This window comes from Pristiophorus japonicus, chromosome 4 (genome assembly GCF_044704955.1).
Source record: "Pristiophorus japonicus isolate sPriJap1 chromosome 4, sPriJap1.hap1, whole genome shotgun sequence".
In the NCBI taxonomy this organism is placed as follows: domain Eukaryota; kingdom Metazoa; phylum Chordata; class Chondrichthyes; family Pristiophoridae; genus Pristiophorus; species Pristiophorus japonicus.
The window spans coordinates 155625836-155653831 of NC_091980.1; the positions used below are offsets into that span (position 1 = coordinate 155625836).

A 27996-nucleotide genomic window follows, 5' to 3' on the forward strand; every position below is an offset into this window, starting at 1 on the left:
TTGTTCTATCCACACCTCTCTCCTGGTCATAGATCCTGCCAACAATAACAGAGGCAACAGGAGAAAATTGTTGATCTCAACTTTGTTTCCCACTGCAGAGTTTTTGTTATGTATGTAATAACTCGATAGACTGAATACTGTAAACTCACTCAGGTGCAAACCTGGCTCAACTTTATTCGGACCCAAAGTGCCCGTGTTACATGGTGGCTTGCTTTATATACCTGGCCCGCACACACATGCGTACAGCCCAATGACCTCGACAGTGGCGTCCCTTGGTGGCTAGTCATCATAGGCAGTCCCTCGGAATCAAGGCAGACTTGCTTCCACTCTTAGCATGAGTTCTTACGTGACTATACAGTCCAATACGAGAAACACAGTCTCTGTCACAGGTGGGACAGACAGTGGTTGGAGGAAAGGGTGGGTGGGGAGACTGGTTTGTCGCTCGCTCTTTCCGCTGCCTGCGCTTGATTTCTGCATGCTCTCGGCGATGATTCTCGAGGAGCTCAGTGCCCTCCCGGATGTACTTCCTCCACTTAGTGAGGTCTTTGGCCAGGGACTCCCAGGTGTCGGTGGGGATGTCGCACTTTATCAGGGAGGCTTTGTGGGTGTCCCTGTAACGTTTCGTCTGCCCACCTTTGGCTTGTTTGCCGTGAAGGAGTTCCGAGTAGAGCGCTTGCTTTGGGAGTCTTGTGTTTGGCATGCGAACTATGTGGCCTGCCCAGCAGAGCTGATCAAGTGTGGTCAGTGCTTCAATGCTGGGGATGTTGGCCTGGATGAGGACGTTAATGTTGGTGTGTATGTCCTCCCAGGGGATTTGTAGGATCTTGCGGAGACATCGTTGGTGGTATTTCTCTAGCGACTTGAGGTGTCTACTGTACATGGTCCAGGTCTCTGAGCCATACAGGAGGGCGGGTATTACTACGGCCTTGTAGACTATGAGCTTGGTGACAGTTTTGAGGGCCTGGTCTTCAAACACTCTTTTCCTTAGGTGGCCGAAGGCTGCACTGGCACACTGGAGGCGGCGTTAAATCTCGTCGTCAATGCCTGCTCCTGTTGATAGGAGGCTCCCGAGATAAGCAAAAGTGGTCCACGTTGTCCAGGGCCACGCGTGGATCTTGATGTCTGGGGGACAGTGCTGTGCGGCGAGGACAGGCTGGTGGAGGACCTTTGTCTTACTAATGTTTAGCGTAAGGCCCATGCTTTCATATGCCTCGGTAAATACATCGACTATGTCCTGGAGTTCAGCCTCTGTGTGTGCACAGACGCAGGCATCGTCCGCGTACTGTAGCTCGACGACAGAGGTTGGAGTGGTCTTGGATCTGGCCTGGAGATGGCGAAGGTTGAACAGCTTCTCACTGGTTCTGTACTTTGTTCCACTCCAGCGGGGAGCTTGTCAACTGTGAGGTGGAGCATGGCAGCGAGGAAGATTGAGAAGAGGGTTGCGGCGATGACGCAGCCCTGCTTGACCCCGGGTCAGACGTGGATTGGGTCCGTAGGTAAGGATCATGGCCTGCATGTTGTCATGGAGCAGGCGGAGGATGGTGACATACTTTTGGAGGCATCCGAAACGGAGGAAGACGCTCTATAGACCCTCGCGGTTGACTGTGTCAAAGGCCTTTGTAAGGTCGAAGAAGGCCATGTATAAGGGCTGGAGCTGTTCCCTGCATTTTTCCTGCAGCTGTCACGCTGCAAAAATCATGTTCGTTGTGCCCCGGAGGGGATGAAATCCGCACTGCGACTCTGGGAGGAGCTCCTCGGCCATGGGGAGAAGACGGTTGAGGAGGACGGTACCGATGACTTTCCCAGTGGCTGATAGCAGGGAGATTCCTCTGTAGTTGCCGCAGTCGGACTTGTCCCCTTTTTAAAGATGGTCACGATCACTGCATCTCTAACATCTCCCGGCATGCTCTCCTCCCTCCAGATGAGAGAGAGATGAGGTCGTGTATTCGCACCAGCAGTGCCTCTCCGCCATACTTCAGTGCCTCAGCAGGGATTTCATCCGCTCCCGTAGCCTTGTTGTATTTTAGCTGTCTTATGGCTTTTTCGACCTCGTGCAGGGCTGGGGTCTCATTGAGGTGGTGGCGGGTAGCATGCTGCGGAATGGAGTCGAGAACAATCGAGTCAAAGGTAGAATCTCAATTGAGGAGATCTTCGAAGTGCTCCTTCCAGCGGGCCCTGACTGCCTCTGTGTCCTTGATGAGTGTTTTCCCGTTCTTGGCCAGCAGTGGGGTGGGACGTTGGGTATTTGGACCGTAGGTGGCCTTGACTGCGGTGAAGTCAAGGCCACCTACATGGCTGTCGGCCAATTGTTGTAACTCCTGTGCTTTCTCCATCCACCACCTGTTCTTTAGGTCCTGGATTTTTTGTTGGACCTTTTGTTGGACCTTAGCCTTTAGCTGTCTGTAATGCTGCTTTGCTCCTCCCGAGTTGGGTTGCTGTAATCCCAAGCATACATACATGACAGTTTTGAAAGAGTGAAACTCCCTCTTCAACTAGTTACATAGCTCATCATGATAGTCCAACGTGTCTGGAAGCACTCAGGCAGCCCCTCCTCTCTCCAACAGCAGGAACTGCTTTCCTCGCTCCCTCACTATTCCTCAACAGTAGATCTGAGCTTCTCCTGGCCTAGAATCATCGAATGGATATAGCACAGAAGGAGGCCATTTGGCCCATCGAGCCCATGCCGGCTCTCTGCAAGAGCACTTCAGCTATTCTCACTCCGTCGCCCTTTCCCCGCAGCCCAGCATTTTTTTTTCCTTCAGGTACTTATCCAATTCTCTTTTAAAAGCCACAATTGAATCTGCCTCCATCATCATCTCAGGCAGTGAATTCCAGATCCTAACCACTCGCTGCGTAAAAAAGGTTTTCCTCATGTCATCTTTGGTTCTTTTGCCAATCTGTGTCCTCTGCTTCTCGACCCTTCCACCAATGGGAACAGTTTCTCTCTATCCATTCTGTCTAGACCCCTCATGATTTTGAACACATCTATCAAATCTCCTCTCAATCTTCTCTGTTCTAAGGAGAACAACCCCAGCTTCTCCAGTCTCTCCACGTAACTGAAGTCCCTCATCCCTGGAATCATTCTCGTAAATCTTTACTGCACCCTCTCTAAGGCTTTCACATCCTTCCTAAAGTGCGGTGCCAGAATTGAATGCAATAGTCCAGTTGAGGCCAAACCAGTGTTTTATAAAGATTCATCATAACTTCCTTGCTTCTGTACTCTATGCCTCTATTTATGAAGCCCAGGATCCCGTAAGCTTTTTTAACCGCTTTCTCAACTTACCCTGCCACCTTCAACGATTTGTGCACATATACCCTCAGGACTCTCTGTTCATGCACCCCATTAGATTATATTTCCTCTCCTTGTTCTTCCTACCAAAATGTATCACTTCTCTGTGTTAAATCTAATCTGCCACACCAGCCGTTGCACACCAGAGCTGGGGGAGGGGCCATAACGAAAGTTTGGTCGGTAAACTTGGCGGACCCATCTTGCATGCGCGGAATTCAGAATCAGATCCTGGGAAAAGCCAAGTCTTAAAGGCGCGGCACAGTAATGCACCCATTAAAGTTGTCAAAATCACTTATTTTCAACCTGCACTGTTATGTCTGTCTGCCGCTGCAAACTGGGAGGCTCACGCACCGTGCTGTGTGTAACCGTTGCACTGACTGTGACTGCCGAGGGAAGCGCTTCCTCATCCCTTTAAGTAGCCGCCAGTTAACGACTCTGCAAGCCTGGACCGACTGTTTTCCCAGACGTTGTTCTTGGCGGGTGCTCAATGAGGCGGCTGCACCGAATTTACCGACTGGGGCGCAAGCGTGGGCATTGTACCAGGAATACGTCAGGATCGGAACGAAAGTCAGCAGCCGGGCGCTAGCGGTTTGCGCCCCCGGTGAGCCTCGAATGAATTTTCGGTCGGGGCGCTAAAAGCTGCATGCCCGGGCGGTAACCTCTTATGCTCTCATTAATGCCCCCTCTGGCCACGAACTGAGGTAGACAATCGAAAATCCAGCTCTTTAAGTCCAGCCAACCTATCTAGAATCTCCTCTTTATCAATTTTTATCCCATCCAGTATCTCCAGTACCTCCTCTTTCACTACGATTTTGGCATCATCTTCTTCCTTGGTGAAGACAGATGTAAAGTTCTCATTTAGTACCTCAGTCATGTCCTCTGCCTCCATGCTTAGGTCTTCTTTTTGGTCTCTAATGACCACACCCCCTCCCATCTTACTACCCGTTTACTATTTATATGCCGATAGAAGACTTTTGGATTCCCTGTTGTGTTAGCTGCTATTCTATTCTCATACCCTCTCTTTGTCCCTCTTATTTCCATTTTCACTTCCCCTCTGAACTTTCGGTATTCAGCAAACAGACCCTGAACCTTAATTCTATCTGAGTAACTAAGGTTCTTTAAGCTAGGAATTATTCTCGTTCCTTTTTCATTTCCCCACTGAACTTTCTATATTCAGCCTGATTCTCACTTGTATTCTCAACCTGATATCTGTCATATACGCGCTCTTTTTCTGCTTCATCTTACTCTCTATCTCTTTCGTTATCCAGGGAGCTCTGACTTTAGTTGCCCTGCCTTTCCCCCCCGTGGGAATGTACCTCAACTGTACCTGAACTATTTCCTCTTTAAAGGCTGCCCATTGTTTGATTACAGTTTTGTCTACCAATCTTTTATTCCAATTTACCCAGGCCAGATCCATTCTCAACCTACTGAAATTGGCCTTCCTCCAATTCAGATTTTTACTCTAGATTGCTCCCTGTCCTTTTCCACAGCTAATTTAAACCTTATGATATTATGGTCACTGTTCCCCTACTGACACTTGCTCTACTTACCCTACCTGATTCCCCAGAACCAGATCCAGCAATGCCTCCCTTTTCGTTGGGCCAGAAATATACTGATCAAGAAAGTTCTCCTGAACATGTTTCAGAAGTTCTTACCCCTCTCTGTCCTTTACACTATTACTACTCCAGTCCATATTAGGATAGTTGAAGCCCTCCATACCACTAAGCCTAAAGTGCGATGCCCAGATTTGGAACACAAAACTCCAGTTGAGGCCAAACCAATGTTTTATACAGGTTCATCATAACTTCTTTGTTTTTGTACTCTCTACCTTTATTCACTGGAGTTTAGAAGGCTGAGAGGGGATTTCATAGAAACGTATAAGATTCTTACGGGACTGGACAGGTTAGATGTGGGAAGAATGTTCCCGATGTTGGGGAAACATAGAAACATAAAAAATAGGTGCGGGAGTAGGCCATTTGGCCCTTCGAGCCTGCACCGCCATTCAATAAGATCATGGCTGATCATTCCCTCAGTACCCCTTTCCTACTTTAGCCGTAAGGGCCATATCTAACTCCCTCTTGAATATATCCAATGAACTGGCATCAACAACTCTCTGCGGCAGGGAATTCCACAGATTAACAACTCTCTCAGTGAAGAAGTTTCTCCTCATCTCAGTACTAAATGCCCTACCCCATATCCTAAGACTATGTCCCCTGGTTCTGGACTTCCCCAACATCGGGAACATTCTTCCTGCATCTAACCTGTCCAGTCCTGTCAGAATCTTATACGTTTCTATGAGATCTCCTCTCATCCTTCTAAACTCCAGTGAATACAGGCCCAGTTGATCCAGTCTCTCCTCATATGTCAGTCCAGCCATCCCTGGAATTAGTCTGGTGAACCTTCACTGCACTCCCTCTGTCATGTATCTTACATTATTATATATAACTGTATCCTAACATGCTATACATGACTGTAATAAGATATGACCTGTAACCACCAGCATACCTTATCACCAGGGGTGCACTTGTACTGAGGGGACAGGACTTTACAGTGGCGACGGGTTACGGGATTACAGAATCCACAGAATGGCGAACAACGGATCAGATGAAAAGTACAATGCGGGAGACAATTGGGAGGACTTTATAGAAAGGCTCCAGCAAAGCTTTGTAACCAAAGACTGGTTAGGAGACGACAAAGCAGACAAGAGAAGAGCCCATCTCTTAACCAGCTGTGGCTCGAAAACATACGCTTTAATGAAGGATCTGCTGGCACCCGAGAAACCAGCAAGCAAGTCATTTGAAGAATTGAGCACACTGGTAAGAGACCACCTGAAGCCAGCGAGCAGCCTACACAGGTTCTACAACTACAGACGCTGTGTGGGCCAGAGCATACCCGACTTCGTGGCGGAACTTCGGAGGTTGGCTAGTTTATGTGAGTTCTCCGATGAACTGAGGAGAGAAATGCTGAGAGATTTTTTCATTGAAGGAATAGGCCACGCAGGCATATTCCGAAAGCTCATAGAGACAAAGAACCTGACCTTAGAGGCAGCAGCACTGGTTGCACAGACATTCTTGGTAGGGGAAGAAGAAACGAGGTTGATTTACAATGCAGGTACGACAACTAATGAAATAATGGAACAAGGAGTTCACAGCGTTAGACAGGCTGCCACCCCCACACACAGACAAAACCGGGAGAACAGGATTTCGACAGCAAGCAGTGGCAACAGAAGCCATCAAGGGCCACAGGAACGGCCGTTCACACCTCATCAACCCACAATGCGAGCAATCAACTACAAACTGAGAGAAGCTCAAGAGAGATCAGCCAGACGCAGCTCATTCTTTGCATGCAGTCTGTGGTGGAAGTGTGGGGTGGGCACTCGTCAAGGGGATGTCGATTTCAGCAGGCTGTTTGCAGGAACTGTGAATATACAGGGCATTTGGCCCGCATGTGCAAAAAAACGGCAGCTCGGCTGGTATACGAATCGGATGGGTCGGAAAGCGGACCAGAAGATGGTGGGGACAGTATCCGGGACACCGATATACAACGGGTCAACACGATCAATGGCCGCTGCTCCGACAACAGGATGCCTCCTATAATGATGAGGGTCCTACTCAATGGGATATCTGTCAACATGGAGCTGGATATGGGAGCGAGTCAATTTCTCATGGGCGCTCAACAATTTGAACAACTGTGGCCGCATAAAAGAGACAGACCAAAACTCACAAGGGTCGACACCAAACTAAGGACCTATACCAAAGAAATCGTACCAGTCCTCGGCAGCGCCATGCTCTCTGTCACACACAAAGGGACAATGAACCGACTTCCCCTGTGGATTGTCCCCGGAGACCCCCCAGCACTGCTGGGGAGAAGCTGGCTGGAAAAACTAAACTGGAAATGGGATGATGTCCATGCCATGTCATTAGAGGAATGGACCTCCTGCTCAACAGTTAGAAAGCGATTTGAACATCTCTTTCAGCCAGGTGTGGGCACTTTCAAAGGGGCCAAAGTCAAAATCTACATCACACAGGATGCTAGACCGTTCCATCACAAGGCCAGAGCTGTACCCTATGTGATGAGGGAAAAGATTGAACACGAACTAGACAGGCTTCTGCGGGAAGGCATTATATCACCTGTGGAATTTAGCGACTGGGCAAGTCCCATCGTCCCAGTCGTGAAGCCTGATGGATCCGTACAAATCTGTGGGGACTACAAATCTACCATAAACAGAGTCTCCCTACAGGACCAGTACCCACTGCCCAGAGCGGAGGACTTATTTGCCACATTGGCTGGAGGTAACCTTTTCTCAAAATGAGACCTCACATTTGCGTATATGACGCAAGAATTGACCGAGGAATCCAAGCTACTCACCACCATCAACACACATCGAGGCCTTTTCATGTACAATCGATGCCCATTCGGCATCAGGTCGGCGGCTGCCATATTCCAACGCAACATGGAGCGTCTGCTCAAGTCCATCCCGGGGAAGGTTGTATTTCAAGACAACATACTTCTCACGGGCAGGGACACCGACTCCCACCTCCGTAATTTGGAGGAAGTACTAAAGCGGTTGGATCGGGTAGGCCTACGAGTCAAGAAATCCAAGTGCCTGTTTCTCGCACCCGAGGTTGAATTTTTGGACAGAAGGATTGCCGCTGATGGAATCCGCCCAACAGAGTCCAAAACAGAAGCAATTCGCCTGGCACCCAGGCCCCGGAATGTCTCAGAACTGCGCGCCTTTCTCGGGCTACTCAATTACTTTGGGAACTTTATGCAGAACTTAAGCACGCTGCTGGAGCCTCTCCATGTGCTACTCAGGAAGGGGTGCGATTGGTTTTGGGGGGACGCCCAGGAACGCGCCTTCAATAAGGCACGCAACCTTCTGTGTTCCAACAGTGTTTTGACTTTCTTTGACCCAGGTAAAAAGCTAGTTCCCACATGTGATGCGTCAGCGTATGGGGTCGGGTGCCTTTTGCAACATGTCAATAGTGCGGACAAATTACAACCCATAGCTTATGCCTCCAGGTCACTTTCGCGGGCGGAGCGCGGGTACGGAATGGTAGAGAAGGAGGCGCTCGCGTGCGTGTACGGTGTCAAAAAGATGCACCAATACTTTTTCGGGGCCAAGTTCGCGTTAGAAACCGACCACAAACCCCTTACGTCCCTCCTATCTGAGAGCAAGGCAATAAACGGCAACGCCTCGGCGCAAATTCAACGGTGGGCACTCATGCTAGTGTCCTACGACTATACCATAAGGCACAGACAACTGTGCCGACGCGCTCAGCAGGTTACCCCTGGCGACCACGGAAGGGTCTGATGAACAGGACTGTGAGATAGTCATGGCAATCAATGCCTTTGAGTCCACAGGTTCGCCCATGACAGTTCGCCAAATCAGAGCCTGGACGGCCAGCGACCCCACGTTATCCTTAGTAAAAAGATGTGTCCTAACCGGTGACTGGGCAGAGACTCGCGATGCCTGCCCTGAAGAATTAAAACCCTTTCACAGGCGCATGCATGAGCTATCACTACAAGCAGACTGCCTGATGTGGGGCAGCCGAGTAGTCATGCCTCTGCGAGGCAGAGAGGCATTTGTCCGGGAGCTCCACCGCGAGCACCCGGGGATCGTTCTCATGAAGGCCATAGCCAGATCCCACGTCTGGTGGCCTTGTATTGACGTGGACTTGAAGCTCTGCGTCCGAAGGTGCACCATTTGTGCCCAACTCAGCAATGCCCCCAGCGAGGCTCCACTGAGCCCCTGGCCCTGGCCTACCAAACCGTGGTCGTGGGTGCATGTAGACTATGCGAGCCTATTCATGGGCAAAATGTTCCTCGTAGTTGTCGATGCATTTTCAAAGTGGATCGAATACACCATTTTAAACTTGAGCACAACCTCCACCACTGTGGAGAGCCTCGTAGCCATGTTTGCAACGCACGGAATCCCTGACATATTGGTCAGTGACAATGGTCCGTGCTTCACCTGCGCAGAATTCCAAGACTTTATAATTGACCACGGCATAAATTACGTCAAGACGGCACCGTTCAAGCCGGCCTCCAATGGCCAGGCGGAGAGAGCAGTGCAAATCATTAAACAAGGCATGCTTAAAATCCAAGGTCCCACGCTGCTGCTGGCATACAGATCTCGTCCGCACTCATTGACTGGGATCCCCCCCCGCGCAACTGTTGATGAAAAGGACTTTAAAAACAAGACTCTCATTAATCCTCCCAGACATGCACGAAATCATTGAGGCAAAGCGCCGTAAGCTGACTGAGTACCATGCCAGAAATTCGAGGGGGAGATGGAATGAGATAGGGGACAAAGTGTTGGTACTAAACTATGGCAGGGGTCCCAAACGGGCAAGGAAGGAAACAGGCTACTGGTCGTACAAATGGACAACGGAAAAACCTGCCGGAGGCATGTAGACCAAGTCAAAAGCAGATTTACCAACAACACTGCGGAACCAGAGGCAGACTACAATGTGGATCTCGCACCACACCTGGTGGACAGACAGAGGGAACAACCTGAGGAAAGGACAATCCCAAAAGACAGCCCAGGCGAGTCAACAACAATCACACCAATCGAAACAGACAGCCCAGGCGAGATACCAGCAACCACACCCAAAGAAAAATAGACACCAAGGCAAACAACTGAACCACAACTCAGACGCACCATGCGAGAGCGTAGACCACCTGAGAGACTGAACCTATAAAGACAATAAGACCTTGGGGGAGGGTGATGTCATGTATCTTACATTATTATATATAACTGTATCCTAACATGCTATACATGACTGTAATAAGATATGACCTGTAACCACCAGCATACCTTACCACCGGGGGTGCACTTGCAAGAGACAGGTATATAAGGACAGGTCTCAGGCAAGTGCAGCATTCCAGAGCTGTGAAATAAAGGTGCAGGTCCAGAGTGACCTTGACTTCACTACATGCCTCGTGTGAATCTGTACAAAGGGGACAGGACTTTACACCCTCTATAGCAAGAACGTCCTTCCTCAGATTAGGAGAACAAAACTGAATACAATATTCCAGGTAAGGCCTCACCAAGGCCCTGTACAACTGCAGTAAGACCTCCCTGCTCCTATACTCAAATCCCCTAGCTATGAAGGCCAACATACCATTTGCCTTCTTCACCGCCTGCTGTACCTGCATGCCAACTTTCAATGACTGATGAACCATGGCACCAGGTCTCGTTGCACCTCCCCTTTTCCTAATCTGCCACCATTCAGATAATACTCTGCCTTCGTGTTTTTGCCCCCAAAATGGATAACCTCACATTTATCCACATTTTACTGCATCTGCCATGCATTTGCCCACTCACCTAACCTGTCCAAGTCACCCTGCAGCCTCTTAGCATCCTCCTCACAGCTCACACTGCCATCCAATTTAGTGTCATCTGCAAACCTGGAGATATTACACTTAATTCCTTCATCTAAATCGTTCATGTATATTGTAAAGAGCTGGGGTCCCAGCACTGAGCCCTGCGGCACTCCACTAGTCACTGCCTGCCATTCTGAAAAGGACCCGTTTATCCCGACTCTCTGCTTCCTGTCTGTCAACCAGTTCTCTATCCACGTCAGTACATTACCCCCAATACCATGCGCTTTGATTTTGCACACCAATCTCTTGTGTGGGACCTTATCAAAAGCCTTTTCAAAGTCCAAATACACCACATCCACTGGTTCTCCCTTGTCCACACTGCTAGTTACATCCTTAAAAAATTCCAGAAGATTCGTCAAGCATGATTTCCCTTTCATAAATCCATGCTGACTTGGACCGATCCTGTCACTGCTTTCCAAATGCGCTGCTATTTCAGCCTTAATGATTGATTCCAACATTTTCCCCATTAATGATGTCAGGCTAACCCGGTCTATAATTACCTGCTTTCTCTCTCCCTCCTTTTTTAAAAAGTGGTGTTACATTAGCTACCCTCCAGTCCATAGGAACTGATTCAGAGTCGATAGACTGTTGGAGAATGATCACCAGTGCATCCACTATTTCTAGGGCCACTTCCTTAAGTACTCTGGGATGCAGACTATCAGGCCCCGGAGATTTATCGACCTTCGATCCCATCAATTTCCCTAACACAAAGATGTCCTTCAGTTCCTCCTTCTCATGAGACCCACTGTCCCCTAATACATTTGGAAGGTTATTTGTGTCTTCCTTTGTGAAGACAGAACCAAAGTATTTGTTCAATTGGTCTGCCATTTCCTTGTTCCCCATTATAAATTCACCTGAATCCGACTGCAAGGAACCTACGTTTGTCTTCACTAATCTTTTTCTCTTCACATATTTATAGAAGCTTTTGCAGTCAGTTTTTATGTTCCCTGCAAGCTTCCTCTTGTACTCTATTTTCCCCCTCTTAATTAAACCCTTTGTCCTCCTCTGTTGAATTCTAAATTTCTCCCAGTCCTCAGGTTTGTTGCTTTTTCTATCCAATTTATATGCCTCTTCCTTGGTTTTAACACTATCCTTAATTTCCCTTGTTAGCCACAGTTGAGCCACCTTCCCCCTTTTAGTTTTACTCCAGACAGGGATGTACAATTGCTGAAGTTCATCCATGTGATCTTTAAATGTTTGCCATTGCTTATCCACCGTCAACCCTTTAAGTATCATTTGCCAGTCTATTCTAGCCAATTCACACCTCATACCGCCGACATTACCTTTCCTTAAGTTCAGGACCCTAGTTTCCGAATTAACCGAGTCGCTCTCCATCTTAATAAAGAATTCTACCATATTATGGTCACTCTTGCCCAAGGGGCCTCGCACAACAAGATTGCTAATTAGTCCTTTCTCATTCCACATTACACATCACCCAGTCTAGGATGGCCAGCTCTCCAGTTGGTTCCTCGACATATTGGTCCAGAAAACCATCCCTAATACACTCCAGGAAATCCTCCTCCCCCGCATTGCTACTAGATCTACAATCAATATGTAGATTAAAGTCGCCCATGATAACTGCTGTATCTTTATTGCACGCATCCCTTATTTCTTGTTTGATGCTGTCCCCAAACTCACTACTACTGTTTGGTGGTCTGTACACAACTCCCACTAGCATTTTCTGCCCTCTGGTATTCCACAGCTCCACCCATACCGATTCCACATCATCCAGGCTAATGTCCCTCCTTACTATTGCATTAATTTCCTCTTTAACCAGCAACGCCACCCGCCTCCTTTTCCTCTCTGTCTATCCTTCCTAAATATTGAATACCCCTGGATGTTGAGTTCCCAGCCTTCGTCACCTTGGAGCCATGTCTCCGTGATGCCGATTACATCATATCCGTTAACTGCTATCTGCGCAGTTAATCTGTCCACCTTATTCTGAATGCTCCTCGCATTGAGGCACAGAGCCTTCAGGCTTGTCTTTTTAACACACTTTGCCCCTTTAGAATTTTGCTCTAATGTGGCCCTTTTTGTTTTTTGTCTTGGGTTTCTCTGCCCTCCACTTTTACTATTCTCCTTTCTATCTTTTGCTTCTACCTCCATTTTACTTCCCTCTGTCTCCCTGCATAGGTTCCCATCCCCCTGCCATATTAGTTTAACTCCTCCCTAACAGCACTAGCAAACACTCCCCCTAGGACGTTGGTTCCGGTCCTGCCCAGGTGCAGACCATCCGGTTTGCATTGGTCCTACCTCCCCCAGAACCGGTTCCAATGTCCCAGGAATTTGAATCCCTCCCTGTTGCACCACTCCTCAAGCCACGTATTCATCTGGGCTATCCTGCGATTCCTACTCTGACTAGCACGTGGCACTGGTAGCAATTCTGAGATGACTACTTTTGAGGTCTTACTTTTTAATTTAGCTCCTAGCTCTCTAAATTCGTCTCGTAGGACCTCATCCCATTTTTTACCTATGTCATTGGTACCTATATGCACCACGACAACTGGCTGTTCACCTTCCCTTTTCAGAATGTCCTGCACCCGCTCCGAGACATCCTTGACCCTTGCATACCACCCTGTAGTCTCGGTTGCGGCTGCAGAAACGCCTATCTATTCCCCTTACAATCAAATCCCCTATCACTATAGCTCTCCCACTCTTTTTCCTGCCCTCCTGTGCTGCAGAGCCACCCACGGTGCCATGAACTTGGCTGCTGCTGCCCTCCCTTATGATGAGTCATTCCCCTCAACAGTACCCAAAGTTTTGCAGGGGGATGGCTGCAGGGGACCCCTGCACTACCTTCATTCCACTGCTCTTCCTGTTGGTCACCCATTCCCTATCTGGTTATATAACCTTTACCTGCGGTAAGACCAACTTGCTAAACGTGCTGTTCATGTCAGTCTCAGCATCGTGGATGCTCCAGAGTCCAGAACCAGGGGACATAGTCTTAGGATTAGGGGTAGGCCATTTAGGACTGAGATGAGGAGAAACTTCTTCACTCAGAGAGTTGTTAATCTGTGGAATTCCCTGTCGCAGAGAGTTGTTGATGCCAGTTCATTGGATATATTCAAGAGGGAGTTAGATATGACCCTTACGGCTAAGGGGATCAAGGGGTATGGAGAGAAAGCAGGAAAGGGGTACTGAGGGAATGATCAGACGTGATCTTATTGAATGGCGGTTCAGGCTCGAAGGGCCAAATGGCCTACTCCTGCACCTATTTTCTATGTTTCTATGTTTCTATGCCTCTCCTTATGAAGCCCAAGGATACCGTGTGCTTTTTTAACCGCTTTCTCAACCTGCCCAGCCACCTTCAACGATTTGTGCACATATATCCCCAGGTCTCTCTGTTCGTGCACCCTCTTTAGAGTTGTACCCTTTAGTTTATATTGCCTTTCCTCAGTCTTCCTACCAAAATGTATCACTTCGCACTTTTCTGCATTAAATGTCATCTGCCACGTGTCCGCCCATTCCACCAGCCTGTCTATGTTCTCTTGAAGTCTATCACTATCCTCCTCACTGTTCACTCTACTTCCAAGTTTTGTGACATCCGCAAATTTTGAAATTGTGCTCTGTACACCCAAGTCGAAGGGGCCCGAATTTGGTCAAAGCTAAGGCCTGCTCAAGTGTCGCCAAAAGGATCGCTGAGCGGCAAAAAACCGACTTATGCCCTGAATGTGGGCTGCAGCGTGCAGGAGCTCCCAATCTCGGCGGCAAATGCAATCCTCACCAAAGTGCTGCCGAAGATTGAGTCAGGCCCAGGGAGGGGGGAACACATAAAAATAAACATTTACACAAAAAAAACACTGGAAAATCTTCAGGGGACCCCATCCAGCTAAATCGCTGTAAAAAGAAATTAAAAGAAGTTTACTAACTTTTTTTTGCAGGTCTTCATACTTACCGTTGCGGTTAGACCTGCCTCCACGCAGTGGTCCTTCCCCCTGCTGCCGCCGACTCCCGCTGGCAAGTCCCGTTCCCAAACTGGCAGCTTGGCGGGCGGGAAGACATTTATGCGCTTTGCGTGCTAGTGGACATCAGCGGGCGGTCCCCAGTGGTCCTCCCCTTCCGCTGGCGGGAGGACTAGAGGAAACTGGCACCGAGGGGAGACCGCCCAAAAAACTTGCCGGCAGTCGGTGGCGAGTGCACCAAGTTCAGGGCCTAAGTCATTGTCTAACCCGTGCTTTCCTGCCCCGGGAGCGTTTGATGGGACAGCGTCAGCTGCCTTGCCCAACTGTGCACAGCGATGTGATCCCACACGTTTTTTGCCCGGAGTGGCGGCAATGGCAGTGGTGAGGTGTTCTGGTCGGGCGCTCAGCCTCCAGCGCCCCGCATCGATCGGGTTTTGCAGCAGTGCGGAGCAGCACCGCCCGGAAGAACTGCGCCCGGTGAGCAACGGCCCTGGTTGCGACACCAGCGCGAGTTTTGACTCCCGCCCGACCCGTCCACCCTGCAGCGCGCCTCGCAGTGACTGCCATGGAAATCAGGGAGCTCCAACCATCCCATCGGCGAAGAGGTGAATAATGGACTCCGAAAGTAAGTGTGATTGTTTGCCCTTTTAATTTTTTTTGCGATTTGTGTTGTGGTGCCATGGGCAATGTTTTGGGAATGGTGTTGTGTTTTATTTTAGTTTCCCCCTCCCTGCCCCCAGGTGTCTCTCGGAGCGCTCCCGGCCCGGCTCTTTAGCTCGGGAGTTTCCTATGCTAACGCCCCGAGAGAGGTGTACAACACCTCCCTTAGCGCTGCGCCCCCTGACTCAGGGCCCAGATGCCCAAACTTACCTACGTCCAGCTCACAAGGTTTAGAAAATAAATGCGAATGAAATGGGAAAATAAACAGTGCTGGTGTCCTGGCCATGAGCTGCGGGTAGAGGTGCAGGTAGAGCTGTGATCATGCGAGATACTTCAACATTGAGATTTGCAAATGGCGACAAAACCCAGTCAAACATGCTGCTATTCTGAGGAATGAGGTGCCCTGAGATAGATCACATTTTAAATCTGAACCACTCCTGGAGTACTGCTTACCAGGCTGCTTGACACGTTCTCAGTCTGGGTTTAGTGCCTGAATGATGAAAGAGGAAGTACAAAAACATTTACACTGTGGGGATTTTTTTTCAAAATGGCGGTTTGAGCTTCTGACACCGCAGCCATTACAGGCCGGTCTCGTGTCAGCTCGGGGCTGTGATCCTCTCCGAGATGTTAGTGGGGCAACACAAACAGGGAACAAGTGTTCAAATCCTGCCACAACAGGGGGCCAGAATACGCAATCAACTCCACAAATTGATTTCAGACCTACCTTGTTAAGTGATCCACGCAGGCAGGAGAGAACGTTGCACGCCAGCACCTTGTCTTTCCAATTGCGGCTGTTCAGGTGCTTCGCCAGTATGAAGTGTGCTAGGGGCTAGTTAAAAAGAGAGCAGGTTAATCAAATACCAGCAAGAAGTGCACCAGAGTCAGGTTAATCAAACGCCAGTAAGAAATGTGCCAGAGTGTTTGATGGGACAGTGTAGAGGGAGCATTACTCTGTATCTAACCACTGCTGTACCTGCCCTGGGAGTGTTTGATGGGACAGTGTAGAGGGAGCTTTACTCTGTATCTAACCGATGCTGTACCTGCCCTTGGAGTGTTTGATGGGACAGTGTAGAGGGAGCTTTACTCTGTATCTAACCTGTGCTGTACCTGCCCTTGGAGTGTTTGATGGGACAGTGTAGAGGGAGCTTTACTCTGTATCTAACCACTGCTGTACCTGCCCTGGGAGTGTTTGATGGGACAGTGTAGAGGGAGCTTTACTCTGTATCTAACCTGTGCTGTACCTGCCCTGGGAATGTTTGATGGGACAGTGTAGAGGGAGCTTTACTCTGTATCTAACCACTGCTGTACCTGCCCTGGGAGTGTTTGATGGGACAGTGTAGAGGGAGCTTTACTCTGTATCTAACCTGTGCTGTACCTGCCCTGGGAATGTTTCATGGGACAGTGTAGAGGGAGCTTTACTCTGTATCTAACCCGTGCTGTACCTGCCCTGGGAATGTTTGATGGGACAGTGTAGAGGGAGCTTTACTCTGTATCTAACCGATGCTGTACCTGCCCTTGGAGTGTTTGACATGACCAGCAGTATCATTGGAACCATTACTCATCTGGGGCGGAGAATCGAACGATATTCAGGACTTTTTTTTCTCCTTCCAGGCGGTGTTGAGAGGTGGAAGTGGTCTTGCAGCGGGCGGGTTTCGGTAGGTGTCATCAGTGTGTCGCTGATGATGTCAGCGTGACGCGGACGTGTCGCGTCACACTGACGTGTCACAACCTCCCTCCCCTTCAGTAAAAGGGGAGGGCCGCTGCGAACTCTGCAGCCACTTCAGTGGCACCCACTGGGCCACCAGGAAGGGTTTCGGCCGGGCCTGCGGCCCTGTGCCCAAGATGGGATGCTGGGCTGCCTGTCGGGCCAACCTCGCAGTCGGCCAACAATTAAAATAAAATGGCGGCCGCGGCAGTGCGCCTTTCCCCTTTAAGGTCGGACTCGCCGCCCAGCCACACGCAGCTTCCCGCTGGGGAAACCTATCAGTGGCACCGAGCGACGGTCACTCCGCTCCAGCAAGGCGATTTCCCACATGGGGCGGAGAGGGGGCTGCCGTCGGTCGGCGGTGGGTCAGCGCGTGCTCGATGGGACAACAACACGGGCGGTGCGGAAACCCGTTCCCACTGCTCCCAGCCCGGGGACAATATAGGTTGGGTCGGCCCATCCACCTGCTCCCGGTCGCTGAGTCTCATCGCCGAGAGCATGCAGAAATCAAGCACAGGCAGTGGAAAGAGCGTGCGGCAAATCCGTCCCACCCACCCCTTCCCTCAACAACTATCTGTCCCACCTGTGACAGAGACTGTGGTTCTCGTATTGGACTGTTCAGCCACCTAAGAACTCATTTTTAGAGTGGAAGCAAGTCTTCCTCGATTCCGAGGGACTGCCTGTGATGATGATGATCCCAGTTAATACTAGGATAATTGAAATCCCCTACTATTACTGCCCTATTGTTTTTGCTCTTCTCAGAAATTTGCAAGATATTTGCTCTTGTATTTCCCTCTGATTATTTGGGAATCTACAGTACACTCACAGCACTGTGATTGACTCTTTTTTGTTCTTCAGGGTAGATGCAAGTGTTGTAGCTGTACTGGAACAGCTTCTAACATATCATCCCCCCTCACAGTTGTAATTGTTTCTTTAATCAATATTGCGACCACCTCTCCTTTTTTTTATCCCCCTCTCTATTTTGTCTGAAAACCCTGTAACCAGGAATGTTGAGCTACCTTTTCAACCATTTTTCAGTAATAGCTATGATATCATACCTGCACGTGCCCTCAGCTCATCTGCCTTATTCACTAGACTCCTTGCATTTGTAGAATTTACCAATATTTCGCAAAGATTCCTGGTACCTTTCCCCTGCAGAGGAGAAGAACCCCTTTCTGGACTTTTAAAATGAGTTTAAAGGGGCAGGCAAAGCCTGCAGGGGATAAAAGGGGATGCATTCATGGAGCCCCCCCCCCAACCCCAGTGTTTGGATTCATAGGAAAGGGAATTCAAAATGGACCTAAATTACAGAAGCCTAAGATCCCCTAAACATATATGGGAAGGAGCATATCAATTTTAAGATTCTACAACATTTTGGCTGCGAAAAAGAGTTACCAAATACAGGAGGTGGGGCTAACCTCTGTGAAGCAAATTCATGTATTAAGGATCCCAGACTGTCTGAGGGAACTATGCAACACCAATTCACCCCCTAAGAGATAATCAAATTACCCAATCAAGCACAATGGAAATCATGGGCCCAACGAGATGGTCAGGAAACTGGACAATCCTAAAACAATGCAAAACCAGTGATATCACATTATCACACCCTAATCGAGTTACTGCCGACGAGCCCACCAAAAACACTGACAAAGGAGACATTTGAAAATCAATGGTCAGAACAGTTTAAACAAAGCCCAAGAACTGATTTATAATTGAAGGCCTGTTCTGGCAGTTAGGTGTGCTTCTAGAGACACTATTAAGTTAGCAGTCTCGTGGCATATAGATTGGGCTAACCAAACTGGAAGCAATATGTTGGAGGAGGATTTCCTGGAGTGCATAAGGGATGGTTTTCTAGACCAATATGTAGAGGAACCAACTAGGGGGGAGGCCATCTTAGACTGGGTGTTGTGTAATGAGAGAGGATTAATTAGCAATCTCATTGTGAGAGGCCCCTTGGGGAAGAGTGACCATAATATGGTGGAATTCTACATTAGGATGGAGAATGAAACAGTTAATTCCGAGACCATGGTCCAGAACTTAAAGAAGGGTAACTTTGAAGGTATGAGGCGTGAATTGGCTAGGAAAGATTGGCGAATGATATTTAAGGGATTGACAGTGGATGGGCAATGGCAAACATTTAGAGACCGCATGGATGAACTGCAACAATTGTACATCCCTGTCTGGCGTAAAAATAAAAAAGGGAAGGTGGCTCAACCATGGCTATCAAGGGAAATCAGGGATAGTATTAAAGCCAAGGAAGTGGCATACAAATTGGCCAGAAATAGCAGTGAACCCAGGGACTGGGAGAAATTTAGAACTCAGCAGAGGAGGACAAAGGGTTTCATTAGGGCAGGGAAAATAGAGTACGAGAGGAAGCTTGCAGGGAACATTAAAACGGACTGCAAAGGCTTCTACAGATATGTAAAGAGAAAAAGGTTAGTAAAGACAAACGTAGGTCCCCTGCAGTCAGAATCAGGGGAAGTCATAACGGGGAACAAATAAATGGCAGACCAATTGAACAAGTACTTTGGTTCGATATTCACTAAGGAGGACACAAACAACCTTCCAGACATAAAAGGGGTCAGAGGGTCTAGTAAGAAGGAGGAACTGAGGGAAATCCTTATTAGTCGGAAAATTGTGTAGGGGAAATTGATGGGATTGAAGGCCGATAAATTCCCAGGGCCTGATGGTCTGCATCCCAGAGTACTTAAGGAGGTGGCCTTGGAAATAGCGGATGCATTGACAGTCATTTTCCAACATTCCATAGACTCTGGATCAGTTCCTATGGACTGGAGGGTAGCCAATGTAACCCCACTTTTTAAAAAAGGAGGGAGAGAGAAAATAGGGCATTATAGATGGGTCAGCCTGATATCGGTAGTAGGTAAAATGATGGAATCAATTATTAAGGATGTCATAGCAGCGCATTTGGAAAGAGGTGACATGATAGGTCCAAGTCAACATGGATTTGTGAAAGGGAAATCATGCTTGACAAATCTTCTGGAATTTTTTGAGAATGCTTCCAGTGGAGTGGACAAGTGAGAACCAGTTGATGTGGTGTATTTGGACTTTCAGAAGGCTTTCGACAAGGTCCCACACAAGAGATTAATGTGCAAAGTTAAAGCACATGGGATTGGGGGTAGTGTGCTGATGTGGATTGAGAACTGGTTGGCAGACAGGAAGCAAAGAGTAAGAGTAAATGGGTACTTTTCAGAATGGCAGGCAGTGACTAGTGGGGTACCGCAAGGTTCTTTGTTGGGGCCCCAGCTGTTTACATTGTACATTAATGGTTTAGACGAGGGGATTAAATGTAGTATCTCCAAATTTGTGGATGACACCAAGTTGGGTGGCAGTGTGAGCAGCGACGAGGATGCTATGAGGCTGCAGAGTGACTTGGATAGGTTAGGTGAGTGGGCAAATGCATGGCAGGTGAAGTATAATGTGGATAAATGTGAGGTTATCCACTTTGGTGGTAAAAACAGAGAGACAGACTATTATCTGAATGGTGACAGATTAGGAAAAGGGGAGGTGCAACGAGACCTGGGTGTCATGGTGCATCAGTCATTGAAGGTTGGCATGCAGGTACAGCAGGCGGTTAAGAAAGCAAGTGGTATGTTGGCCTTCATAGCGAGGGGATTTGAGTACAGGGGCAGGGAGGTGTTACTACAGTTGTACAGGGCCTTGGTGAGGCCATACCTGGAGTATTGTGTACAGTTTTGGTCTCCTAACTTGAGGAAGGACGTTCTTGCTATTGAGGGAGTGCAGCGAAGGTTCACCAGATTGATTCCAGGGATGGCTGGACTGACATATGAGGAGAGACTGGATCAACTGTGTCTATATACACTGGAGTTTAGAAGGATGAGAGGGGATCTCATAGAAATGTATAAGATTCTGACGGGACGGGACAGGTTAGATGCGGGAAGAATGTTCCCGATGTTGGGGAAGTCCAGAACCAGGGGACATAGGATAAGGGACAGCCATTTAGGACGGAGATGAGGAGAAACTTCTTTAATCAGAGAGTTGTTAACCTGTGGAATTCCCTGCCGCAGAGAGTTGTTGATGCCAGTTCATTGGATATATTCAAGAGGGAGTTGGATATGGCCCTTACGGCTAAAGGGGTCAAGTGGTATGGAGAGAAAGCAGGAAAGGGAAACTGAGGGAATGATCAGCCATGATCTTATTGCATGGTGGTGCAGGCTCGAAGGGCCGAATGGCCTACTCCTGTACCTATTTTCTATGTTTCTATGTTAGCCTTTGTTTCCTCTGCCTTCCAAACTCACTTACTAATTTTCTGCCTTCCATTTCCAGCTTTGCTTCTCTCCCTCTGAATCTACGCTCAGGTTCCCACCCCACTGCCAAGCTCTTTTAAAGGGTTTAATAGGATAGACATGGAGAAAATGTTCCTTTGCCCAAAGAGTGGTTAAAAATGTGAAACGTGCTACCACAAGTAGTTAAGGCAAATAGCATAGATATATTTAAAGGGAAGCTAGATAAGCACATGAGGGAGAAAGGAATAGAAGGGTATGCTGATAGGGTGCGATGAAGAGGGGTGGGAGGAGACTTATGTGGGGCATAAATGGCAGCAAAGACCAGTTGGGTTGAATGGCCTGTTTCTGTGCTGTAGACTCGATGTAACTAACACAGCACAGACTGGGGACCAAATCTGGGACCTTCCTTGTCTTTATTGCTTCACCAGAATGAATGTTCCCAGTCACTGGTCCACCCTCTCTTTACTATTGATCCAGAATTAATACTCTCAGTTGCAGGTCTAAACTCCCTCCTGTTATCGTCTCCTGTCTACCTTTCCTCCTGTTGCTGTCTCTCCAACACTAACCCTCCCTGGCTGCGGGGCAAAGCTTCCTGCCCCCGGCTCTATTTCAGAAGCTTTGAATGAGTCCGTGAATTCCGTGTACGGAGAAGCGAGGCCTACTGACCTTTCCTGAATGGGAGGCAGTTGTACAGTGTGTTTGTGGGAGGTTTACTATGCTATGATATTCCAGCTCACATACTGTCCTCTCACTGAGCGGGCGCAGGACAAGGCAGACTTGCTTCACATTCTCCGCTTCCGGTGCTTCGAAGAGATGCTGGATGATTTTGTTGATCACGGGATAGCTGTCATCGCCATTGAGAGCCAGGCTTTGCGCTGCGATCCAACGATCGTCTTCGGTTCCTGAAAGGCAAAAGGCAAACATTAATCTTTAAGGATCACTGGTCCTGCTTAGCTCACACGACACAGGCCGATGATCGAACATGGCACCTTCCTGCTTCATATGGCCCGGTACCACGACACTAAGCCAGCAGGGCCCCCCCACCAAATGGTGGTTGGGGAAAAATGAATCAATTAAAAGACTTGTGTCAGCCGTGGCCCAATGGTAGCACTCTCTCGTCTCGGAGTCAGAAGGCCGTGGGTTCAAATCTCACTCATGAGATTTGAGCACATAATCCAAGCTGACAACTCCAGCGCAGTACTGAGGGAGTGCTGTAGTGTGGGAGGTGCCATCCCTCTCGAGTGAACATAAACGCTCCCACAGCAATATTCAAAGAAGAGCAGGGGAGTTCTTCCTGGTGTCCTGGCCAACATTTATCACTCAACCGACATGACTTAAAATAAAAAAGATTATCTTGTCATTATTTCACTGCTGTTTGTGGGATCTTGCTGTGCACTACGGCTACTGTGTTTTCTGTATTCGAATAGTGACTGTACTGCAAAAGTACTTAATTGGCTGTAAGGCACTTTGGGATGTCCTAAGGTGCTGTATAAACGGGGCTGTATAAATGCAAGTCTTTCTTTCTTGTTATCAGATAGTGATAGTTCGTACCGTGAAGGAGGGTGTCCTGCAGGATCGCTGTGACTCTTTCATTCACCTTCTCCATTGCAACGTGGCAGATTGCTGCTGCCAATCGTACATGCCCATCACTGCTGCTCAGGGCCTCGCTGATGAGTGGCTGAAGAGACTCGGGCACGGCCTGGACCTCACTCTCACCTCTCAAGTGAAGGTGGACGAAATCTACAATTAAATCACTTGGCATTTTAGAGAAACTCAGTCACATGAAAACCAGTACCCATCTGTGTATAGTCCTGTTCCTCTCAGCATCTGAAATACCCTGCTGTCCCCATTGCTCTCAGTGTGAGGCACCCCGGCCCGGATTTTGTATTAAGAGTAACAGTGAGGCTATCAGCACTCACCGTTATTGTGCAGTAAATCGCACAGCAACTTCCAGAGACCGCACATGCACAGTTAAACATGGAAATCAGGAAGTTGCTGTCCGATTTGCCCTGTTCCTCTATATGCTGCGCAAGGCAGGTACCTCACCACAATATTCAGCATTAAAGCACAGGAAGGGTGTGATGCTGCGGTACTTACCCACTAAAGTTAGGGCTAGTCCATTCAGATGTAAGTGAATTTTTAACGGCGTAATGAGTCTTAATTAATGCCAAACAACCTCTCTGGCCCTGAAAATGTAATTTTACAAGCGTGGAGATGCATTCCTTCAGAATTTAATTATTGTTGCTGATATTAAAAAAAATTAAAAATAAATTCTACTTTTTCTTTCCGCCTCTTTTATCCTTCTCTTTTAATCCCATCTTTCTTTCCGTCTCTTTATTTCGCTTATGGTACATGATTTTACACTTACTTAAATGCTCTAGTTTCTACTTCCCACTTTAGGCAATGCATGCTCAGTAAGCATTCGTCAATCTGATTGGTTGAAGAGACACACAGTTGCTTTTCCGACTCACACATGCCACAAATCCACTTTAGAGGGCACTGCGCTGTAAAGGACCTCCAAATACCGTAACTTTTCATGCAAAAGCACACAAAACATCTGTGGGCAGCTGCATGCATAATGAACGGCAGGCGTCATTCCTTCACTGCTGACTGCAAAGTCCAGGCCATTATAGTGTTCCTTTCACCATTGTTCCTGTTACTCACGGTGTTCCTCTCCCTATTGATCCTGTTATTCACTGTGTTCCTCTCCCTATTGATCCTGTTATTCACTGTGTTCCTCTCCCTATTGATCCTGTTACTGTCACTGTGTTCCTCTCCCTATTGTTCCTGTTACTGTGTTCCTCTCCCTAGTGATCCTGTTACTGTCACTGTGTTCCCCTCCCTATTGCTCATGTTACTGTCACTGTGTTCCTCTCCCTATTGCTCATGTTACTGTCACATTGTTCATCTCCCTATTGATCCTGCTACAGTGTGTTCCTCTCCCTATTGATCCTGTTACTGTCACTGTGTTCCTCTCCCTATTGATCCTGTTACTCACTGTGTTCCTCTCCCTATTGATCCTGTTACTCGATGTGTTCCTCTCCCTATTGATCCTGTTACTGTCACTGTGTTCCTCTCCCTATTGATCCTGTTACTCAGTGTGTTCCCCTCCCTATTGATCCTGTTACTGTCACTGTGTTCCCCTCCCTATTGCTCATGTTACTGTCACTGTGTTCCTCTACCGATTGATCCTGTTACTCGATGTGTTCCTCTCCCAATTGATCCTGTTACTGTCACTGTGTTCCTCTCCTGATTGATCCTGTTACTGTCACTGTGTTCCCCCCCCCTATTGATCCTGTTACTGTCACTGTGTTCCTCTCCCTATTGATCCTGTTACTCACTGTGTTCCTCTCCCTATTGATCCTGTTACTCAATGTGTTCCTCTCCCTATTGATCCTGTTACTCACTGTGTTCCTCTCCCTATTGATCCTGTTACTCACTCTGTTCCCCTCCCTATTGATCCTGTTACTGTCGCTGTGTTCCTCTCCCTATTGATCCTGTTACTCACTGTGTTCCTCTCCCTATTGATCCTGTTACTCACTCTGTTCCCCTCCCTATTGATCCTGTTACTGTCGCTGTGTTCCTCTCCCAATTAATCCTGTTAGTGTCACGGTGTTCCTCTCACTATTGATTCTGTTACTCACTGTGTTCCTCTCCCTATTGATCCTGTTACTGTCACTGTGTTCCTCTCCCGATTAATCCTGTTACTGTCACTGTGTTCCTCTCCATATTGATTCTTTTACTCACTGTGTTCCTCTCCCTATTGATTCTGTTACTCACTGTGTTCCTCTCCCTATTGATCCTGTTACTCAGTGTGTTCCTCTCTTTAGTGATCCTGTTACTGTCACTGTGTTCCTCTCCCTATTGATTCTGTTACTCACTGTGTTCCTCTCACTATTGATCCTGTTACTGTCACTGTGTTCCTCTCCCTATTGATTCTGTTACTCACTGTGTTCCTCTCACTATTGATCCTGTTACTGTCACTGTGTTCCTCTCCCTATTGATCCTGTTACTCAGTGTGTTCCTCTCCCTATTGAGCCTGTTACTGTCACCGTGTTCCTCTCCCTATTGATCCTGTTACTTAGTGCGTTCGTCTCCCTATTGATCCTGTTACTGTCACTGTGTTCCTCTCCCTATTGATCCTGTTACTAACTGTGTTTATCTCCCTATTGAACCTGTTACTGTCACTGTGTTCCTCTCCCTATTGATCTGTTACTCACTATGTGCCTCTCACTATTGATCCTGTTATTGTCACTGTGTTCCTCTCCCTATTGATCCTGTTACTCACTGTGTTCCTCTCACTATTGATCCTGTTACTGTCACTGTGTTCCCCTCCCTATTGATCCTGTTACTCAGTGTGTTCCTCTCCCTATTGATCCTGTTACTGTCACTGTGTTCCTCTTCCTATTGATCCTGTTACTGTCACTGTGTTCCTCTCCCTATTCATCCTGTTACTCAGTGTGTTCCTCTCCCTATTGATCCTGTTACTGTCACTGTGTTCCTCTCCCTATTAATCCTGTTACTCAGTGTGTTCCTCTCCCTATTGATCCTGTTACTGTCACTGTGTTCCTCTCCCTATTCATCCTGTTACTCAGTGTGTTCCTCTCCCTATTGATCCTGTTACTGTCACTGTGTTCCTCTCCCTATTGATCCTGTTACTCACTGTGTTCCTCTCACTATTGATCCTGTTACTGTCACTGTGTTCCTCTCCCTATTGATCCTGTTACTCACTGTGTTCCTCTCCCTTTTGATCCTGTTACTGTCACTGTTTCCTCTCGCTATTGATCCTGTTACTGTCACTGTGTTCCTCTCCCTATTGATCCTGTTACACATTACAGCAAAATTCTAAAGGGGCAAAGTGTGTTAGAAAGACAAGCCTGAAGGCTCTGTGCCTCAGTGTGAGGAGTATTCGGAATAAGGTGGACGAATTAATTGCGCAGATAGCAGTTAACGGTTATGATGTAATTGGCATCACGGAGACATGGCTCCAGGGTGACCAATCTGGGAACTCAACATCCAGGGGTATTCACCATTTCGGAAGGATAGACAGAAAGGAAAAGGAAGCGGGGTGGCGTTGCTGGTTAAAGAGTAAATTAATGCAATAGTAAGGAAGGACATTAGCTTGGATGATGTGGAATCGGTATGGGTGGAGCTACGGAAATCCAAAGGGCAGAAAACGCTAGTGGGAGTTGTGTACAGACCACCAAACAGTAGTAGTGAAGTTGGGGACAGCATCAAACAAGAAATAAGGGATGTGTGCAATAAAGTTACAGCAGTTATCATGAGTGACTTTAATCTACATATTCATTGGGCTAACCAAACTGGTAGCAGTGCATTGAGGAGGATTTCCTGGAGTGTATTAGGGATAGTTTTCTAGACCAATATGTCAAGGAACCAACTAGAGAGCTGGCCATCCTAGACTGGGTGATGTGTAATGAGAAAGGACTAATTAGCAATCTTGTTGTGCGAGGCCCCTTGGGGAAGAGTGACCATAATATGGTGGAATTCTTTATTAAGATGGAGAGTGACACAGTTACTTCAGAGACTAGGGTCGTGAACTTAAGGAAAGGTAACTTCGATGGTATGCGGCGTGAATTGGCTAGAATTGACTGGCAAATGATACTTAAAGAGTTGACGGTGGATAGGCAATGGCAAACATTTAAAGATCACATGGATGAACTTCAACAATTGTACATCCCTGTCTGGAGTAAAAATAAAATGGGGAAGGTGGCTCAACCGTGGCTGACAAGGGAAATTAAGGATAGTGTTAAAACCAAGGATGGGGCATATAAATTGGCCAGAAAAAGCAGCTAACCAGAGGACTGGGAGAAATTTAGAATTTAGCAGAGGAGGACAAAGGGTTTAATTAAGAGGGGGAAAATAGAGTACGAGAGGAAGCTTGCCGGGAACATAAAAACTGACTGCAAAAGCTTCTATAGATATGTGAAGAGAAAACGATTAGTGAAGACAAACGTAGGTCCCTTGCAGTCAGATTCAGGTGAATTTATAATGGGGAACAAAGAAATGGCAGACCAATTGAACAAATACTTTGGTTCTGTCTTCAGGAAAGAAGACACAAATAACCTTCCGAAATTACTAGGGGAGCGAGGAGCTAGTGAGAAGGAGGAACGGAAGGATATCCTTATAAGGCAGGAAATAATGTTAGGGAAATTGATGGGATTGAAGGCCGATAAATGCCCGGGGCCTGATAATCTGCATCCCAGAGTACTTAAGGAAGTGGCCCTAGAAATATTGGATGCATTGGTGATCACTTTCCAACAGTCTATCGACTCTGGATCAATTCCTATGGACTGGAGGGTAGCTAATGTAACACAACTTTTTAAAAAGGGAGGGAGAGAGAAAACGGGTAATTATAGACCAGTTAGCCTGACATCAGTAGTGGGGAAAATGTTGGAATCAATTATTAAGGATGAAACAGCAGCGCATTTGGAAAGCAGTGACAGGATCGGTCCAAGTCAGCATGGATTTATGAAAGAGAAGTCATGCTTCACAAATCTTCTGGAATTTTTTGAGGATGTAACTAGTAGAGTGGACAAGGGAGAATTAGTGGATGTGGTGTATTGGGACTTTCAAAAGGCTTTTGACAAGGTCTCACACAAGAGATTGGTGTGCGAAATCAAAGCACATGGTATTGGGTGTAATACGCTGACGTGGATAGAGAACTGGTTGGCAGAGAGCAGAGAGTCGGGATAAACGGGTCCTTTTCAGAATGGCAGACAGTGACTAGTGGAGTGCCGCAGAGCCCAGTGCTGGGACCCCAGCTCT

General features: G+C 47.7%; 1 protein-coding gene across 3 annotated transcripts in view; it reads right to left on the reverse strand.

Annotated features, from left to right (window-relative positions):
* The window catches only part of heatr4 (HEAT repeat containing 4), a 311409-nt gene that overhangs the window by 165256 nt on the left and 118157 nt on the right, over nucleotides 1-27996 (reverse strand). For 2 of the 3 annotated variants that reach the window (XM_070878686.1, XM_070878685.1), the window contains exons 7-9: nucleotides 22762-22950; nucleotides 21952-22112; nucleotides 15965-16069 (exon numbers count right to left, since the gene is read on the reverse strand). In XM_070878686.1, coding sequence (XP_070734787.1) covers nucleotides 15965-16069; nucleotides 21952-22112; nucleotides 22762-22950 — 455 coding nt within the window. The remainder of the gene's footprint in view (nucleotides 1-15964; nucleotides 16070-21951; nucleotides 22113-22761; nucleotides 22951-27996) is intronic. The other variant, XM_070878687.1, reaches the window with a different exon arrangement.